The 21,247-nt window shown below is 40.2% G+C and overlaps 1 protein-coding gene and 1 pseudogene across 1 annotated transcript; one reads left to right on the top strand and one right to left on the bottom strand.

Moving 5' to 3' along the window:
• LOC149005493 (thiosulfate/3-mercaptopyruvate sulfurtransferase 1, mitochondrial-like) overlaps positions 1-21,247 on the bottom strand; it is a 148,623-nt pseudogene that overhangs the window by 47,262 nt on the left and 80,114 nt on the right.
• Positions 6,193-10,153, top strand: LOC149005499 (uncharacterized). The gene is given in 6 exon segments (XM_089168440.1): positions 6,193-6,826; positions 6,829-7,211; positions 7,545-7,841; positions 7,946-8,721; positions 8,773-9,169; positions 9,267-10,153. Coding segments are annotated over 6 exon segments (3,072 nt in total). The 3' UTR covers positions 9,852-10,153.

Below are 21,247 nucleotides of genomic sequence, written 5' to 3'. Positions count from 1 at the left end.
TGAAGAAGCAAACGAAGAAGGCTTGAAGAGTAATCTTGATCTAATAGACGAAATACGGAGCATGTCAGAATACCGAAATCAAAGATATCAAAACCGAGTAGCTGGATACTTCAATACTCGGGTAAAAAATAGAAGACATCGTACGGGTGACTTAGTGCTCCGCAAAGTTGCGGCTTCAGACCCAAGAAACCAAGGCAAGCTCTCACCCACATGGGAAGGACCTTATCTCGTCGAACAAGAGACGAAACCAGGAACCTACAAGCTAAAAAGCTTGGCCACGGGCGAGACAATTGATCGAACTTGGAATTCCATGAACCTTCGGAAATTCTATCAATAGAATTAATCCAAATATGTAACATTTGCAGGTAAAGTCGAAAGACCATTTGATTTTCAATAAATCCACGTCTTCATTGTCGACATCTATCTCTTCGAGTTATTCAATGGCGTTACACTCGGGACCTTGCTCGGGTAGCCACACGGGAGTTTTCCCCACCTCTCATGAAAGTTCAAGTGAGACTCTCATGAGATGGAATTATTCAATGGCGTTACACTCGGGACCTTGCTCGGGTAGCCACACGGGAGTTTTCCCCACCTCTCATGAAAGTTCAAGTGAGACTCTCATGAGATGGAATTATTCAATGGCGTTACACTCGGGACCTCGCTCGGGTAGCCACTCGGGAGTTTTCCCCACCTCTCAGGAAAGTCCAAGTGAGACTCTCATGAGATGGAATTATTCAATGGCGTTACACTCGGGACCTCGCTCGGGTAGCCACACGGGAGTTTTCCCCACCTCTCATGAAAGTCCAAGTGAGACTCTCATGAGATGGAATTATTCAATGGCGTTACACTCGGGACCTCGCTCGGGTAGCCACACGGGAGTTTTCCCCACCTCTCATGAAAGTCCAAGTGAGACTCTCATGAAATGGAATTATTCAATGGCGTTACACTCGGGACCTCGCTCGGGTAGCCACACGGGAGTTTTCCCCACCTCTCATGAAAGTCCAAGTGAGACTCTCATGAGATGGAATTATTCAATGGCGTTACACTCGGGACCTTGCTCGGGTAGCCACACGGGAGTTTTCCCCACCTCTCATGAAAGTCCAAGTGAGACTCTCATGAGATGGAATTATTCAATGGCGTTACACTCGGGACCTCGCTCGGGTAGCCACACGGGAGTTTCCCCACCTCTCATGAAAGTCCAAGTGAGACTCTCATGAGATGGAATTATTCAATGGCGTTACACTCGGGACCTCGCTCGGGTAGCCACTCGGGAGTTTTCCCCACCTCTCATGAAAGTCCAAGTGAGACTCTCATGAGATGGAATTATTCAATGGCGTAACACTCGGGACCTCGCTCGGGTAGCCACACGGGAGTTTTCCCCACCTCTCATGAAAGTCCAAGTGAGACTCTCATGAGATGGAATTATTCAATGGCGTTACACTCGGGACCTCGCTCGGGTAGCCACACGGGAGTTTTCCCCACCTCTCATGAAAGTCCAAGTGAGACTATCATGAGATGGAATTATTCAATGGCGTTACATCGGGACCTCGCTCGGGTAGCCACTCGGGAGTTTTCCCCACCTCTCATGAAAGTCCAAGTGAGACTCTCATGAGATGGAATTATTCAATGGCGTTACACTCGGGACCTCGCTCGGGTAGCCACTCGGGAGTTTTCCCCACCTCTTACGAAAATCCAAGTGAGACTCTCATAAGATGGAATTTTATCCATGAGATACATTTCTCTCCAAGACCTTCATTCGGGACCATATTCGGGACCATTTGTAATAAAGGCTCGGGAGAAATCAAAACATCGTCAACCCTAAGGCATTACGCTAAGGGAGAAGACACACGAGATCAGTCAACAGAGAAGCTTAATGCCTCAGTTTGAATAAAACAATAAGTTAAGCTACTATTCAAAACATTTGGCCACAAGGACCAATATTACAGAGAAAGCGCAAAGTTGCGCAAAATTCAACATTGTTTATAAAAATTCCTTTCTCAGAAACGAAAGGAAGAAAAGGTTGAAGTCTTTCAATTCTCAGGAGAATTCTCAAGTTCGGGAGGATTGCCTTCACCAAGCCCGTCGCCACCAGGAACTTCCTTCTCAAGACTCTCTCCAGAGCCCCCCGCTTGATCATCATCAACATAAAGAAAAGGGTCGGGAGGGCTGAAGGGTTCTTGGCATTCAACCCCTTCGGGTACGGCTCTTTTAAGAGTCTCATAAACTCTACCGTCTAGCATTCCGCCTAATTCCTTCGGGTTAGGAATATCGACCCGTCGGAGAACAGCAGTGAAAGCGTCATTAAGCCCGAGGCGGTAGGTAGAAGCAGAGAGAGCCACCTGGAGATTCTTGAACTGAGAAGTGCCGAGGTAAGAAGTGATGATCTCTTTCTGGACCACCTCGGGCACCTCTTCGGCACTGACGGGAAGTTTACCGGCTCGGACTTCTTCGCGAAGTTGCATGGCAATGGACTCCATCTCAGCTTTCTCACGCCTTAACTTCTCCATTTCTTGAAGGGCCTCTTCCAAATTTTCCTTGGCCTTGGAGAGTTCCCCCTGGAGAGCCGCCTTGCTTTGGGATATCTCCTTCAGCTTTAAGCTCCTTTCTTCGTCACATTTCTTCTGGTTTGAAGATTGGAATAGCGAGTTGGAGAAAGCAAGCAACGCAGTCAGGGGACTTCAGAGGGAGTTTGCAAGCAAAAAATTGAAAATGAGGGTTGAACCTCTATTTATAGTGAGGAGTAGGAAGATGAAGAGACACATCCAACGGCTATGAATCAAGCAAAGCGACGGTTGAGATCTGGCACATGAAAGGTCGCGATCCAACGACCAGCAATGAACAGACACAACGGTCAAGATTAAGGGACTCAAGATCTCAATCAGACGGCCCTTGATCGAATAGATCAACGGCCGAGATAACACGACCATTCGCATATCAGAAGCAGCAATAAGTACGAATTAGTACGACGGTTGGGAATTACGAAGGCCTTGGAGAAATAATGGCTCTCATTCAAGACGACGTCTTAAAGTTTCTCCAAGAAGAAAGAAAATTTTCTAAGAAGCCTGGGAGTAACATTCCATACGTTCGAGAAGTCAATCGCACGGAATGGGGGGCTCTGTTGTGGGGAAATATGGTCCCGATCCTCGAGACACCCCCACTCGGGAGAGAGGCACCCCCCTCAGGAGAGAGGCACCCCCCTCGGGAGAGATGCACCCCCGTCGGGAGAGAGGCACCCCCCTCGGGAGAGATGCACCCCCCCTCGGGAGAGATGCACCTCCCTCGGGTTGATGATTCTCTTCCCTCATAAAGGGTCCCGAGTGCCTCACTCAGGACAAATACACCTCTCTTGGTTATCTGATTTCTTCCTTGAAGAAGGTCCCGAGGGCCTCATTCGGGAGAGACACCTCCCACGTGGGATGGCTCACCTCATCCCTGAAGAAGGTCCCGAGGGCCTCATTTGAGAGAGACACCTCCCTCTTGGGCAGGTTCATTTATTCGTCGGAGAAGTGCCACACTTGGGAAAAATATCCAATTCTAGCATTTCTCAAAAGACTCTCTTGACTAAGTCAAAAAGAGTTAGTTACGCATAAACACTCAGCATATCTATTCCGAGAATTGGGGAGGTGAGTCAGCATAACGGCATTATCAGGTGCGACAAAGAAGGAGCCGTTATTCCATTACTCCACTCACTCCTCAACTATCGATCCGGAATCTAAGGAATCGCCGCCTCCAGGTAACTTCTATATAAACCTACCTCCAACATGGAGAAAGGTAACGAGAACTTTCATCTGAGTACTTATTCATTACGTTCTTGAGAACTCTCTCAAGAACCTTTATTGTTACCTAGGCTGATTTGAGCGTCGGAGGCGGTTCCCCGGCCAAAACTAGGCCGGACCGTTCTTGCTTTCCTTGTGTGTGCAGGCATCTCAGTTATTCCAACTTGGTTGGAGAGCTCTTAAGGTGGTCATCTCAATATCCGACTCTCGAAGAAGTTCTAGATGCAACAAAAAGAATTTCCTGACATTGCCAACCTGAAAGGATTAAGTTGCCTATATATTAATGATTCTGTAAATCCAGAGAAAATTTACTGCTTTGAAATGTTGAGGGCACATGGTTTCAACGAATTGGCAGAGACACAAAGGAAGATACATGGGCATCTACTTAATTTTTTCTATTTTTCTCACTGCAACACTAAATGAAACAGTACGTCTATACAGGGGTGCTTTGGAAGCCTTACTTCAACTTTGGACGAGTATAACATCAATCTTGAATTTTGAATCATATGAATACTACTCATTTGATGATTTTATCAATCCTCTATTGATTGATGTTATGGGTTTGGTTAATCTCTCTTTGCATTTGAATTTCCGTAGAATTAAGAGCAAATCTACCACCGGAGGTGGTGGTCTAGTGGTCCCAAGCTCACTCCCAAGTGGTTTGGTAAACCTCATGTCCCAGGTTCGAATCCCCTCTACTCCTCTGTTTCTTGCATTGGACAGTTGTGTGCTCTTTGGCCTGGGCATGAGTGCTACCGGCTTCTGTGGACTATACTAGGCCTCCGGTGGGGCTCCGCTGACGGGGTCAGTGCTTGCGCTGGTAGTGCACAGGGCTAATGCTTGTATAGGTCACACTCGATAAAAAAGTCCGAACATTGCGTAGCGGGGGGCGCTAGGTCGCCGCTACTGCATTCCCTCTTTTAATTACCAAAAAAAAAAAAAAAAGAGCAAATCTCTGCCTATATTTATATTATATATAACAAATAATATTTTAAAGAACAGTCAACGTATGCGAAAGCTAGATCTAAACTCAGTTCCCACAAACCAAAAGGCAAAGATCTCTCTTTGGGTACCACTTCTTTACTTCTTTTTTTTCGTCCAATCACTTTAATTTACTTTTAACTTGAAAGATTCCATATTAATTAAAGAACCGAAAGACTTTCATCCATTTTACACCCCTCTCCCCACACCTCGAAAAAAAGGAAAAAGATAATAAAAGAAAAAAGAAGACTTTCACCGAAAGAAGAAAGCAAAAGAAGACACTCGATTTGCTTAATTCGTTGCACTACTTTTCAAAGTTGAAATGATATCCACCAATCCACTAGGGAATCCAATGCGATTTGCACAATAAACAATTGATGCAGGAAACACAAATTTTATACCCAAGAAGAAGCGATCAGCTCCGGAAGCTTTACAAGCAAAGGAAAAAAGAGAAGCACAAAATACTCCTCTGCAACTGCAAGTTAATGGCTTCTTCATCTACTCCGTCCGGTCGACCTTCTTCTTATGATGTGTTTATTAACTTTAGAGGCCCAGATACTCGGAAAAACTTTGTCACTCTGCTTTCCGGAGCTCGATGAAAGAAAAAATCCATACCTTCATAGATAGTGAAGAACTGCGGGAAGGAGAAGAGATTTGCCCCTTTCTTCGAGAGCAATTCGAGGGTCCGAAATCTCCATTCCTGTCATCTCAGAAAGCTACGCACATAGCAAATACTGTCTCTTGGAGCTTGCTGAGATTTGGGAGTGTCATTTATCTCAAGGTCAAACCATTCTTCCTGTATTCATCGATGTTGAGCCACGAGATGTTCGACATCAGACAGGAATAAACTTTGAGGGACCATTTCAAGAACATCGGGAGAAGTACAGCTCACGAAGATGTTGAGAGATGGAAGAATGCTTTGGGAGAGGTCGGGAAACTCAAGGGATCGACCCTCCGGGGAAATGCTACTATTGAGTAAGTCTTGCTCTCTTCATGCGTACGTGTCATATTTTTAACTTGAGAAATTACCTTCTTCTTCTTTGTCTATCAGATTAGAACCGTACAGTTCATGTAGTTTCCTTTCTTTATGTGGAGTGACGTAGTTGTGAGATAAATGGGAAAATAAACAGTACAAACACATCATTACCTTTGCTCTGTAACAAGATTAGATTTCTCATTTCTGTACCCGTTACTGTCATTAAATTATTGCTCATCATTTTCAAAGATTTAGGGAATTTATTTATTTTTTTGGAAAAATAGATATACATATTCTTATTTATTCCTCTGATCCACTGTTTACTCTGAGAAATTGCAGGGATCAATTAAATCTAGTTGAGTCAATTGTTCGTAGGGTTTCGAGAGAACTAAATAACGTCCGTTGGATGAATGTAAACATCTGTTGGAATCGATTCACATATTGATAACTTTGCTTCCTATGTTAAATATTGGTTCTGATGATGTAAGGTTTGTGGCAATATGTGGCATGGGCGGTCTGGGAAAGACAACTATTGCAAAGGCTGTCTATAATTGCATCTTTACAAGCTTTAATGGGAGTAGTTTTCTCGTCAATGTGAGAGAAGAAGCTTCACGAGGCGATCAAGGATTAGTTTCTCTTCAAAAGCGGCTTCTTAAAGATATCTTGGGCAAGGAACAAGACATTAGCAGTGCTTCTCAAGGATCAAAATTGATAGAAAAAAGACTTCATAGAGAAAAAGTTCTTCTCATTCTTGATGATGTCAATGATTATACACAACTTGATGCATTAGCCCGTGGTATCAATTGGTTTGGTGAAGGCAGCAGGGTTATCATTACAACTAGAGATGAGCATTGTTTGAATGTAAATAAAGCTGATGGAGATATTAAAATATACGAGCCTGAGGGACTAAATTATGAGAATTCTCTTCAGCTCCTTGGTTTGCATGTCTTTCCGACGAGTAACCCTCCAGAGGTTTATCCAGAGCTTATGCATGAAGTTGTGCACCATGCTGATGGGTTACCCCTGACCCTAGAAGTGTTGGGTTCTTTTCTTTGTGACAAGAACAAAGAAGAATGGAAAAATACATTAGGTGGGTGAAAGATATCCGTGATAACAAGGTCTCTGGAATGTTGATGAAAAGCTATGAGGATAAAGTATTTGCAAGGTTAATGATAAGTTACAACCAATTAAGTGATAATGCAAAAATCATATTTCTTGATATTGCATGCCATTTCATTGGAGTAGACGTAGATGTGATAATTCAGTTGTGGGAAGCTTGTGAATTGTATCCAAGATCAGCCATAAAAGAACTCACCCAAATGCACCTCCTGAAGATTATTGACAAGAGGATGAGTATGCATGATGAACTTCGATTTATGGGGATGAGAATTGTCTCAATGAACAGCAATGGGGATCATTCAAAATGCACTAGATTGTGGTCTGCTGATGAAATCTCAAAAGTGTTTACAAACCAAAAGGTGAATATTATCTTCTTCTTCTTCTTAATTTGCTTTTCTATTACGGTGAAAGATGGGCAACAAACATAGGCAATGTTTGCTCTGTCTCTTCTTTTTTTTTTTGGGGGGGGGGGTGGTAAACCCAAAAAAGGGTTAAAGTCTAAGCAATAGCACAGAAATACAAAGGTTGGGACCACCTTTGATCTATGCCTCGTAAGATATAGGTCAATATGGAAGTTAGGCCTTTTAAATAAGGTTTTACATTTTTTTTATTTTTTATTTTTTGGTGGATAGAGGGGGGTTCGTATGCATTAAAATTTTCATACTTTAATATATACTGTTTTTCTGCTATAGGCCACTCCAATGGTTGAGGGTATTCTCTTTAGATATGGAATGCGCACAGATGATTTAAGCTTTGATGACTTTGCAAAGATGCCCAAGTTAAGGTTTCTAAAACTTGATGACAAGTATAACAAACGCATTACTGGGAATATTTCGCATCTTCCTTCTCAATTAAGATGGTTTTGTTGGTTCTTATGTCCTTTGAAAATTCTGCCGGCCAATTTTTATCATGAGGAACTAGTTCATCTTGACTTGTCATCTAGTAACATCCTCCAAGGATGGAAAGATGGACCTCAAAATAATAAAAAGGTAGAATACGATTGTAATTTTATCTCTTCAATTGTGTGATTACCAATTTTTTTTTTCTTGAATTTGAAAGACTGTTATTTTATATGTATTATTTTGTTTGACAGCGGTTTCGAAAATTGAAGGTTCTTGATTTGCACTGCTCCTATCATTTCTCTGTCTCTTCCAACTTCTTCAGATGGTTTCCTTGCTTACAAAGATTAGATCTCAACAGTTGCAGTTCTCTTTTGCAACTACCAGAGAGCATTTGTCGGATGGTTTCTCTCAAATACCTTATTCTCAATGGTTGTAAGTCTTTCAACAAGTTGCCTAAGTCCATTGGTAATCTAAAACATTTGGTTGAGCTTTTGGTAAGTACAACAAAGATTGAGGAGTTGCCGGATGGTGTAGGGCAGTTAGAGAAGCTTGAGAAACTAGATGTTTTAAATTGTGGTAAACTGGTAAGACTACCGACCTCAATGGGTAGACTAAGGAGATTGCCTTGCTTAGACTTGACAGGGACAATGATTATGAAATTACCAGATGACTTTTCAAAGCTCTCGTGCTTAGAGGTGTTAAAAATGAATCCACCATCACAATATACATTGGAGAACTGTATGCTTCAATCAGCTCAAATCAGCAAGAGTGGTTTTCCTTGTCAGCTTCAAGAGCTATATTTGACTAGCTACGTAAAGCTTAAATGTCTCCCAAGGCTTCCCTCCACTTTAACTACTTTGAAAGTTAAGTACTGTTTTTCACTGCAGTTAATTTCTAATCTTTCAGACCTGGTATTATTGAAGGAATTATCAATCTATTGTTGCATATCATTGGTAAGATTACCTGATTTGTCAAACCTTTCAAGATTGCAGAAATTGACCGTAACGCCTTTCCCCAAATTAACAGAGTTACTAGATTTGTCAAATCTGAAAAGGCTGAGGAAATTACACATCCAAAGTGCTGAAAACCTAGAGAAAATCCAGGGTTTTGAAGGAACAGAATTGTTGGGAGAGTTGGTTTTGGGGAAATGCCCCAAATTAAGAAGGTTACTAGATTTGTCCGAATTCTCAAACCTGAAAAGTTTGTGGAACGTACACATTCACAATTGTGTAAATCTAGAGAATATCCAGTGCATCAAAGGAGCAGAATCCTTGGAATATTTGAAAATTGAAGGTTGCCATAAGTTAACAGAGTTACCAGATATATCATACATGAAAAAATTGAAGATTCTACGTATTTCAGATTGTATAAATCTAGAGAAAATTCACTGCTCTGAAGGAGCTCAATCTTTACAAGAGTGTGTGGTCATTGGTTGCGACAAATTGACAGAGACAAGGAGGAAATTATCCGGGCAGGTGCTATTATTCTTCTCTCTTCCTGTAACTTTTTATTCTTTTTCCTAATGGGGGACACCAATTAATTGATTGATAGGAATTTACAATTCAATTGCAGGGAAGACTTTTTGATGATATTGTCAAAGGTGTTGAGGGAAGCAACCCAATTGTCACTGATGATCGAGGGTCCCCAATTCTGTGTATTGTTTTTGCATCCAGATATAAGAAACTGCTTGAAAGGAACAGGTTTATGGTTCGTGCTTATATCCATTGTCAAGGAGGAAGAAGGATTCACTTGGTTCATTCCATTAGAGTTGGGGACCAAAGTGAATTCACCGGTAAGGGAGACATAATCTACATCCACCATTTCGAAGGCTTCGACTGGTTTGGGTTTCCGCTGGAAAGCAATGATGCTATTGAGATACTAAATGTATATGCAGAAAGCAATGATGCTATTGTGATACAGTATGTACCAGAGATGATCCCTGTTAAATTCTATAAGGTGTTGTTCGAAGATAAGGATTCAGAACAACAAATGCCTAATAAACAATCGAGTGCCAAGTTGGTAGCAGATTTCTTCAGATGGTCGGATGGTAACAATGATGGGGTGGTGGAGGAAGAAGAAGATGCCGATGATGCTGATGAAGAGGTGGATCGAAGAGGAAGAGGGTGGGCTGATGAGGTGTTTTTCCTGTTGGAGTAGGTAATGTTGTCCTGATGACGAAAACAAGACAGATGTTGGCCCAGAGGCCTGCAATTGCTTTGTTGCAATGAAAGCAGTTTGGCATTGTTTAAGCAACTGTTTCAGTTCTACAGGGTTTTTGTTCTGAGGCCACCCCATAACCCTATTCCCTTCTGAAGAGAAAAAAAGGTTCTGGCGATCTTTGTCTAGCTTGTAATGAGGTTGGGATATGTTATTGGTGTATGGAATCTACTCTATATGTCCTTTTTTGGCTTTTAGAGATGTAAGAGGATAGTTTATTTAAGGAAATAATAGAAGTTGTGTTTGGCTCTTAGACGTACATACATATGATGCATTCTGAGATTTAGGCATATTCTTACTGACCACCTTGACCAGTAAAAGTAAATTCCCAGATTTTAAATGTTTGTTGATGCTGCTGTCTTCATCAGCAAAATAAATTATCGAAGAAAATCCTTGAAAAAACTAGGCTAGCTTGAAGCCTCTACGTATAAGAAGCTCTTGGACAGAAGAATAGTTATGAAGTGGTGAAAATTGATTAGAAGCACCTTATCATGAATGATACGTAGTAGATCCAACGTGTTTTGTTTTTTCGCTTCTCCTTTTAAAGAAAAAATAAAGAAAAATTGATAAGAAACAATAAATTTAGTTCTAAGTCACTGAATTTATCAAACTAGGCTTGCAGGTTCGTTTTTAAGATGTTATATAGAATTTAGCTTTGAACTCTTTAATATATAGACCCAGGAGCTCAAAATTAGTATTCTTGTAGTATTTTCTTCTCGGGTAATTTTGGACGATGTCCTAATACTTTAAGATAACCCTTCAAATGGCTCGCATATAAATGATTATCCTTGACTCCCACGAATGATGTGAACAATAATAATATTCTAAATTCTGATGGTAAAATTTTCTTCAACTTTATCTGTAGCATATCTCATTGATGTGTAAGTCTAATATTTTTTTCTTTTAGGGTATCTGAGGTTCATCTGGGTCAACTTGTGCGCCCCTCGATTATATCCTTAAGGTGGGAGTTCTCATGACCTCTCCACTAAGAAGTATGGATTTTACTGGCCTACCAATCCCGCATTGATGCATAAGTGTAATTGTTATTCCATTCTGATTATGATAAAAGATGATTATAAGATGGAAAAGTTCAACTAAGCATTCACGAAAGAATCAGTAAAACCAAGAAGTTTGATTTTTCAAAATGGAAAAAATAAATGCATGTACCGTTCAGAGAGATGACTGTGATTCAAAAATGGATGTCCAGCCTCAATCAAGAACATCAGAAAAAGTCTATTGTTGTATATGGCAAATGAAACTCCGCATGGCATATTAAACTGATAACTCTTCCAAAGTACTCGACCTATGAAGTGGATACAGGTGTGTCTTCTTGTGCTCCCCATTCAGTCCAAGATCCATCATAAACACCAACATCAGTCTTTCCAAGCCGATGGAGATCGTGCAAAGACAATCAACAGAAAAGAGGGATCTGCAGAGTGAGAAGCCAAGCTGTTTGTTCTTAAGCAAGAGTCGTTCTTGCATTAGGGTGTGAGGGCTTGATAGTGAGAAAAGAGAGAGAAAATATGGATTTCATAAAAGAATGTGTATTTGTCTATTTTATCCCATCTTAACTTTAAAATTTTCAAGTAAACATGAGAAGAATTTCATTCTCACCCATAATCCATAATAGACAAAAAGTCAAATAATTTTTGTATTATTTTAAATAAAAATAAAACTGATAATAGATGCCAAACAATTTAAAAGAATGAAAAATTCTCATAATTGAAAATTATAATTGATACCAAAAAGAGCCATAGTGACTTCCCCCCCCCCCCCAGTTCTTTCTCGCTTCTCCCCCTATTAAATAAAATGTTGTGTGGTGACAGACTTTCACTCACTAATTAACAAGTTCTACACAAGCCTTAATTCATCCAGAGTAATACAACATTGAAATAGTTAAATACTAAACTCAATCAGATCATATGAATATTTTGATGGTCTTAATACCTTCTCGCTTAAATTGTTTCTTAAGCTCATCTGGAGATAAGAGGGTCTGTGATTCATTCAACATCTGCACAAGGTCAACAAAAAAGTTATGGATCAAGTTAGTGTGAAGTCTACTCTTAACTGACGAACAAATTAAGAATTGAGATTTTTTTGGGCTTTCCGAGAGATCTGAGGAAAGCATGCAAAATGGATATTACAGCATTTAGCAAGTAACATAATGCAAGCAGTTAAATATGTCCACTAGATTAGTTGTCCACCATCCTGATAGGCTACAGAACAACTAGTTCAACAACTAAGAGGCATCACAAGAGAAAAACAACTGAACCATACTCAAGATTTTCAAAATCTCTCTATGTTAAAAATCACATCTTGATCTAACATTCGAACATGCTTAACTTTGTTTATACTAAAAGAATGTAATACTGCTGAGAGTAGAATGGAGAAGTAGGATTCATGTACTTGATCCCATTTAGTTGGCAGAATCTCTTACATCTCCTCTTTTTGTTTTCAACCCACCTCAGGCTTGATTAGCATCATAATATGCCTAATAAGATTGAATCCAATGAATTTCAGGAAGAAAATCTGTTTGGAAATTCATCACTGAACAAAGGGAAAATTGGAGATACATTGAAAGCAGAGAAGATGACCTAAAAATGAAATTTTTTATAACACAACCGCAACTAATAACAGAAAAGCTGACAGGTTGGAAAGAAATTTAGATTCAGAACAGAAAACACAAGGATAAAAAACTTGAAAAATGTAGAGGCCAACTTTTCATAGAATAATGCAGATCTAAAATGACATAATTTTAATGGAGAATAACAGTACGCCTTTGACCTGAGCAAAAAGAATGCATTTGCTGCTTGGAACATGACCACTACTTATTCCCTTTTGTGGCTCTGGTGCAACTCCATCAAACCCTCAAAAAAATCAATAACATCTCCATCAATTCAAGTGGAGGATTCCACCAGATGTGAATCTAACAGATTTTTGTTTATCTACTAAGATTTTCTATTTATCCTTGTTGATTCAACTGTGCTTGGCAGGTTTTTTTTTTTTTTTTTTGGATAAAAAAAAAAAAAAGTTCATTTACTAGTGGGAGTTGTTACAGTTACATTTTATGTCGGAGTGGTTTGTATCTCTCTCATCAAAATGAGGTGGGGTTAGTTCTAACAGCCAATTTTCTAGAGGGTGAGATTGGATATTACAAATTATGATATTCTTTTCGCTTTCAAAAAGTTCAATCATTGGTTGGATCAAATTTAATGGCCATATGCTATTGTTGTGTATGAACATAGCTTGGAATTCGTCTTTGCAGCACCAAATTTCTTTGATATTTACAAAAATTTCCTTTGCCTTGCCCAAGCCTTTTATTATGCCTTGCGGTTGCTTCCTTCATTGTCCCCGCCTCTGTTTCCCCTGTGCTTACAAAATGTATTTTTCTATTCCAAAAAAGGCCCACCTTCCATGTTATCTTGTTTAGAAGTTCATTAGGTAGCCCTGCACACAATAAAGTTGGTGATCAAAAGGATTTTACATAATCACACATGCATTGATTTGTATTATTTATATGAATTTGCTCATTGTTCGTGCTATTTAGAATTAGCTTATGGTAGAGACGTAGGTCGGTTATCCACTTGTTTACATTATGCATTACTCTAGTCGGGTTAGGATCCTTATTGTTACAAACCTTAGAATTTCTTTCATGCCATAGGAAATAGCATTATTATGAAAACAAAAAAGAACCATTTCTTGGATTGTGTATCCAAGTTTGAGTTTAAAAGAAAGCCAGTGCAAAGATGGATGAGGGAGTCATAGGAAATGAACTCCGTCCGAATTCCTAATTGTCCCGCCGCCCAAATCCTCTTTGTCCATTCACAATAAAGGAAGAGATGCCATTCTGATTCATTAGAAGCACCACAAAGTTTGCATACTGAGTTGATTGTCTTCCATTTTGAAAGAACTATCTTAATAATGAGCCCTACATTCAATAGATGCCAAAAAAAAATCTTTAAACTTAGGATGAAGTGGTAACTTTCAAAAAAATTTCCACCATCGTAAGTAAATATTCTGCATGTTGTTGTTCTTTAATTTCGCCAAGGCTATTCCTGCTGTTTTAAAAGAGAAATCACCATTAGTCGATATTAAAGATAACCAAACATCCGGAGATGGAGAAAGTTGGACAATACTTATGATTGTACTTGGAAAGCGAGAATTAGGGGAAGGATTAGAGTTAAGAAGATACTCCTTGCTTTGTGATCTAATGTGAGTGATAACCTCTTCCACTGTTGCCTTAGTAGGAAAATATCAGGATTAAGCTCACCCACAGAATGGCTTGCAGTGTTTCTTACCAAGGGTCGAACCAAAAGGAGGTGGTTCTGTCATTCCTTATTTTTCTTATAATCATAGTCTAAAGCGTAGGAATTATACTACATATACTGTTTCAAGTCCAGGATCCTCTTTTCTTCTTTATTTTAGGATCAAAAAGTGTTGAAGCAGGAAAGTATCTTGCTTTTAATAGTTGTGCCCACATAGCTTTGGGGTTGTTACCAGTCTCCATCCTTTAAGGCACGGGTTATATCCTCCATTCGCTTGAATCCCAACCCACCTTCTTCTTTTGGTTTGCAGAACTTGTCCCAAGAAATAAGGGTGACCGGATTGGTCTTTGTTGGTTTATCCAGCAAAAACCTCTGGCGCATGGAGTCCATTTTCCTGCAAAGAGTTTTTGGGAATCGGAAACATTGCATATGGTACATGACTGAGGTTGGATTCATCAGCAATGTTCTTACTGCATAAGACAGGGATGCAGCTTTCCATGAGGCCAACTTTTGGTCATTTTTGTGAGTAGAAACTACATATTTTTTGGTATGTTTCTCCCATGGAAGAGGTTGGTTCCAAGATAGGTTGCATTTCTGTTCATTTTCGTTATTTCCAGAATGGACTGGATAGCATTCTTGTTCCCTTGTTCCATATTTTTTTGAGAAGAAAGCTCCACTTTTCTCAAAGTTAATTTATTGTCTAGTTAAATAAAAAAAACAGCTCAACCGCCGCTTTTATTGCCAGCACATCCTCTTTTTCAGCATGGTAGAATTGAAAAGTATCATCAGCAAAAAAAAAATAGGAAATTTCCGGGGGGCTCTTCTGGCGATCTTAATACCTTGGAACAGATTCAAGCTTCTATATTCAGATAGAAGTGTAGATAAAACTTCCATTATGAGGAGAAAGAGATAAGGGCTGAGAGGACAACCTTGTCATAGGCCTTTAGTGCTGGAAAACCACAGATAGGGGCTTCCCATAAGCTTAATTGAGAATGAAGAAAAGGAAGTAAAAGCACGAATCAATTTACACCAATGTGTATCAAAGCCCCATAGTTCAAAGAGCTTAATGATGACTCCCCATTCGACCCTGTCATAAGCCTTTGACATATCAAGCTTAAAGGCAACATATTTAGTCTTTCCCTTCGTGTTGCTCATGAAGTGAAAGATTTCTTGAGCCATTATTACATTATTTGTAATTTGCCTATTAGGTACAAGGGCTCCTTGGCAGGGAGAAATAATGCAAGGTAACAAGGGTTTAAGTCGGTTTGCCAGAATTTTGGCCAGAATCTTGTAGTTAACCTTACAAAGATTGATGGGACAAAACTCAGAGACGACCTTGGGCTGCTCTTTCTTAAGAATGAAGCAGAGAAGCATATGATTTACACCAAAAGGTAAGTAGAGGGATGTGAAGAACTTCGTCACAAACTTAAAGAACTCACCTGATAAGGTTCCAATTTTTTTGGTAAAAAGAGCATTGAAGCCATCAATGTTAGGGGCTTTGTTAGGGTCCATTGCAAATAGAGCAGCTCTGATTTCCAATAGGGATGGGGGTTCCGAAAATCCAACTGGGAAAGAGGAGGGGGAAAAAAGGTGGAAAAAGACTTTCAACAAAAAGTGGATCAATAGGACCAATTGAGGAGTAAAGATTTGTCATGAAAGAAGCAAAGGCATCAAGAATTTCTCTAGGGTTATTGATTATGGCACCATTGTCTTCCAGTGCGTCAATTTTTCACTGATGATAATGGATCTTAGAAGTCAAGTAATAGAATCTGGTGTTTCCATCCCCATCTAAGATGTACTTGTGTCTAGATTTTTGAAACCAAAAGGATTCTTCAGCCTGCAAAGCCCATCGAAGGCTGGACAATTTGGATGCAATGAGCTCATGGGTTGGGCAAGGGAAGGACTCAAGGGCATCAATTTCTGCTAAAAAAATTATCAAACAGGTTGTTGATTCTTCAAAAAGAATTTATGTTCCATTGCTGTAAGATGCTGGAGAGGTTAGCAAGCCTAGATTCCATAGGAGCATGTTCCATATTAAGCCATGCATCTTTGGATCACCTCACTAAAATCGGGGTGTTGATACCAAGCATTTTGGAAGTGGATGATTTTTCTTCCCATATGGATTGCAAGGTCAGTAGATAGAGAGATTAAATTATGGCAGAGCCTACAGCTGGTAAAGTTTTGAGTTTGGCATTGGGATGAAGGGCAATCCACAAGGGGCAACTAAGAAGGTGATCAATCCTCTCCTTAACCAACGGGGGGGGGGGGGTTATTTGTTAGACCAAGTGAAATGGGTACCATTAGCTGGGATTTCCTTAAGGTCAAGGGTCTGGTCAGCTACAGGAAAGAGTTAAGGGATGGTGTTGGCTTGAAGTTGTTTCCCAATTTGTAGTCTCGCTTAATGACTTCATTGAAGTCACCCAAGATGTTAAAGATTTATTGAGAGAAGAAGAGAAAGATAGGATTTTTTCCTAGAAAACTCTTCTATCTTGATAGGAGGGTGGGGCATAGATGAATATGGTAATCCAATCTTTCTTTAGAGAGGATATTTGGATTGCAATGAAGGAGGGGTCAGCGTGCAAGAGGGTGAGGGGTAGAGATGTTTTGGATAGCGCACACACCTCTCCCTTCAGCCCTCGGTGTTCCGTAACTATTGGAAAAAGCTGATAACTCAAGATTTCTAATCTTTTTAGGTATGAGAGTAAGGTTGTCAGAGCATTTAGTTTCACAAAGGAATAGAACATCCAGAGCATGTTTTTTCACTACTTTTCTAATACATTGCATTGAAATTTCCCTTCAAACCTCTTACATTCCAAGATATAATTCTCATGGTTAACATTGAGAAAATTCTATGATAAATCATACAAGCATAAAAGAAACACAGAAGATCTTTGGATTTTAATATGCATCTCACTAAGAGAGACAAAACAAATATGATTGTAAAAAAGAAGATCAAAATGCTCCATATGGATAATCTTCCTTCAAAGCTCAGATTACTACTTCTCAGATTAAGTAGACAGAAATAATGTAAATTACTGTTAAGATCTGGATCAGACAATCCCACAGAAGCAGCAAGATCAAGATCAGTCTGAATATTAAGAACTAAACCTATTTCTACACTTGAAAGCAATCTTTTTAACTCTACAGTGTATAATAGCAAGCACACAAATGAAGAACACAATACAAAATCAAAGAAATCAGAGTAGATATGGTAGGGGAAGACCTGAGGGGCTGCATTGACTTGTTCCAGGACATGATTCATATTAGGTTGAGCAAGTACAGGTTGCATACCTAGACTCCAAGGTTCTTGAAAAATGGGTTGAGTTGGCTGAGAATGCATGTTGTTGTATCTAGCTTCAATGCCTAATTTAAACCTCTCCAGCACCATTTCAGGTTGAGCACAGTTGCCCAGAGTTGTTTCCAAAAGGTAGTTTAAGTTGTCTACACGGTCAACAAATGGAAGAGACTCAGATGTTCTTCTTTTCTTCCAGATGGTGAAGTTGCGCGTGGGTTCCTCACTGTTCAGGTCTAGCTGGTTCAAATGACTTGAAGCATTCATGTTCTGTTGAAGACAGGGGTAGCCAGATTCAAGGTTAAAGTCCTGCTCCAAGTTGAGAGCTTTTTCCTTCCCTTTTTGCTGAGGTTTCATAGTCAGCTGCTCATCATTTTCTTTTCTAGCTGTCAGGTCATCTGATTGCATACAGTTTCAATAGAAGATTACAGTTTGAGCATGGATAGAGTGGTTGGTGATGTTCGCATGATGCTTAAGCCTCTCCATTAGAGTTATAGTCTTGTCATCATTTGAGAGCTCAGAATCTTTCACATGAAATTCCACATTTTTGGAATTATCCTTTCCAGTGTTGATCTTAATAGTAGTGATACTCTTGATTGTTAACCTTCCCTTCCCCATTCTCCTCCCCCTTCTCATCCACAATAACCACCTTCGGGTTGGGAGGTAACAGATCATCTTTTTTTTCCTTCAAAAACATTAGTCAAAGCTTCTGATACATTGGATTTGTTATCCGGATTATGGATGGAAGAGTAGGGATTTGTATTACTGGATTCACCCAGTGATTGTGTGCAGTGCTTTGAAGTGTGACCTTCCACCCCGTCTTTTTCCACTACAAAATCCTCCATTAAGTTTCGAGGGGAGGGAATAACAAAGCTGATGCTAAGATTTTCCTCATAGTCAACCCTGTATTTCAAAGGTGAAGTAGGTCTTCGTTCATCACTATTCAGTTACAAAAATCATCAGAAGTAGGGAGGGAATACAGAATCCCCGAACTGTGGGTGGAATGGAACCTGGTGACCCAACCTTTAATAGGGTCAGTAAGAAGACCTTCAAAATCAACACCAAATCCCCTACTCCTTTTTCACTACATTGAGAAGAGGGGCGAGTGATCTCACCACACTTGGTACAGATCAGTTTCAGTTCATACAGTACCTTAAGGGGACTGTCTCAGCATTAACATTCTTATAGGAAGCTTTGCACCCCACGTTTCTATTAACATCTAACATGATTTTCACCCTAGCTGCATCCTCAAGCAGCCCCAGTTTTTCAAGGTTCAAATGCATTTCCACTCCTCTTCCCAAGTCACCACAGGCCTTCTTACATTGTCAAGAAAGAAGTTATCATATATTTTTTTCGCTAAAAGGGTCATTTGTATTAAAAGTGAAAAGAAAAATAACAAACATACTATCAAAGTATCATCCCTCAAACCCGCAACATCAGTTGCCCCCAAATACACCCAACCTCACTGGATCCAACTCACATAATCATATATAATGAAACAAAATCTGAAATGAGAGCGACCAACAGCCTCTACATCAAGTTCTCTCCTTATCAATGCTATCCAAAGTATATTAACATCAGTTTGCTTTAACCTTCTTATTTTTCCTTGGGCGACGAGGCTTGAGAACCACCCTCCACTTGATCAAGAAGAGAGCTTGAAGAAAGAACTACTTCCAAAAGCTGCTGCTCATCCATATTGGAGTGAACGACCAAAGAAGAGCCTTCCAAACCATCTGAGTTTTGTTGGGCCCCACACAATCCCACTTGATGCTCAACCGAATTTTGCTGAACCAACAGATCATGAATTCCATCCATATTTTTCTGGGCCCCACGTGATGCTCAACCAACTGATCATTATCTCCATTTAAATTTTGTTGGGTCCACTTGTTCCAGCAGAGCAATCCACGCTACATGAAAGAGTTGTAACCAACCTCGAATTCAATTCCGAATTTTTCTTGGCCAACAAATCATTATCTCCAACAGAAATTTGTTGGGCCCCACATAGTCCCACTTGATGCTTAACCAACTGATCAGGATTTCCATTCAAATTTTGCTGGACCCCACTTGTTCCAGCAGAGCAGTCCACGGTACTTGAAGGAGTTGTATCCAAATTCGAATTCAATTCCGAAAATTGTTTGGCCAACTGATCATTATCTCCAACTGAATTTTGTTGGGCCTCACATGGTCCCACTTGATGCTCAACCAACTAATCATTAACTCCATTCAACTTTTGCTGGGCCCCACTTGTCCAACAAAGCAGCCCATGCTACTTGAAGGACTTAGTAACCAACTTCGAATTCAATTCCTTGTTCAAAATCTTTTGAATTTGAAATTGATCAGGGGAGGAACTCTTACCCGACTCAACTACCACCTCAAAAGGAACCACTCTATTGAATTTGAGTTTTGAATTCAAATTAGAAATTGAATCAACTGAATCTTCATTGGAAGAATTTGCCGAATCCTCCAATCCTGCCTCCTCTAAAGCCACACAGATGGGTTGTTGAAGTGAACTAGGAGTCTGCATTCGCACACCTACATTAGGAATCCCATCCACAGTAGGAATTTCTGCTGGAACGCTTGAAGGCTGCACCTTCAACTCATCCACCTTAGAAGAGAACTTACAATGAGGACCCAAATAGCCTTCCCGATTACACAAAGAACACCGTTGAATACCATCCTCAAAAATCACCTTCTAAAGAAAACTAACAACTCGAATAGTCCCTGGTTCAAGACGCTCAATCTAAACCTCATTTGCACGAACAACATGGGAATTGAATTCCCTAAATTGGATCCAAACAGCTATGGGAGGGAGAATCTGACCTTCCCTGTATTCAGGCATGGGATTAATCGATAAGTGTAATAGGCAGTTTCCCAACCACCAGGGGGACGGAGAGGATCCCATTTTTGTGTTCCTCAGAAGCACAAACAGCTCTGAAAAGGTTTAACCCCATCACAAATACAGACTCAACACCAAGGGGAAGCCAAAAATCTGTTAACTTTTTACAAGTAGTCACAATCGAGTCCTTAGTAAAACCAATTAGATATCCATGGAAGGTACGATCAAGCTCATTACCAGGCTTATGCAGGTTAACTTTGTAGCTCTTGAAACCAGCAAAGCCTTCGGGTTGTTTCCAGATTGCATACCTGTATGCCGACTTCTCATTGAACTTGGAGTACCCACGGCCTCCTCCATTGATAGGAGCAAAAGGTGGCCTATACGATCTCGAAGCAGGGTGGTGTTGTGTGTTTCAGTCAGATTGTCTCCCCATCTGTAGTTGCCAATAGGAAAGGACAGAATGTGGTTTGCTGTCTGTGCACAGGTACCAGAAATGGTGAGACACAGGGGATTTGCAGCACCTTAAACGAATGGGAAAGTGAAGTGTTTGTCTACAAAAGGAAAGAGGAGGTGTTTAAGAGGGAGATGAGGTTGGTGGGGTGGGTGTTTGTAACGTACTACAAGTATAAATGACTTGAATAAGGATGTTTGAAAAAAGAGTTGGCATTGCACAGAGAGGATCAGATGCGTTTGAGGGATTAATGAGGTGGAGAGTAAAGGGGGGATTGGTTCCTCAGTTGTACTTTAGGAAGTAGGTGTGAGAAGTGAGTGAATTTAATGGGTCTCAGCTAAGGGAGCAAGAAGACAGTAATTTAAACCCATTGATCTCAGATGGTATTCAGTTATGGTTTCTTGTACCTGCACATAAAAGTTAAGGCTCGTCCTGCATCATCATATGAAGCCCCTCAGGTAGATTTAGCTTAGTGGCATGGTATGCTCCTTA

This window comes from Hakea prostrata, chromosome 9 (genome assembly GCF_041222555.1).
Source record: "Hakea prostrata isolate BN-2017 chromosome 9, UWA_Hpros_2, whole genome shotgun sequence".
Lineage (NCBI taxonomy): Eukaryota > Viridiplantae > Streptophyta > Magnoliopsida > Proteales > Proteaceae > Hakea > Hakea prostrata.
Note: the sequence above shows the minus strand (reverse complement) of the source record. Positions and strands in the feature narration are given on the sequence as shown.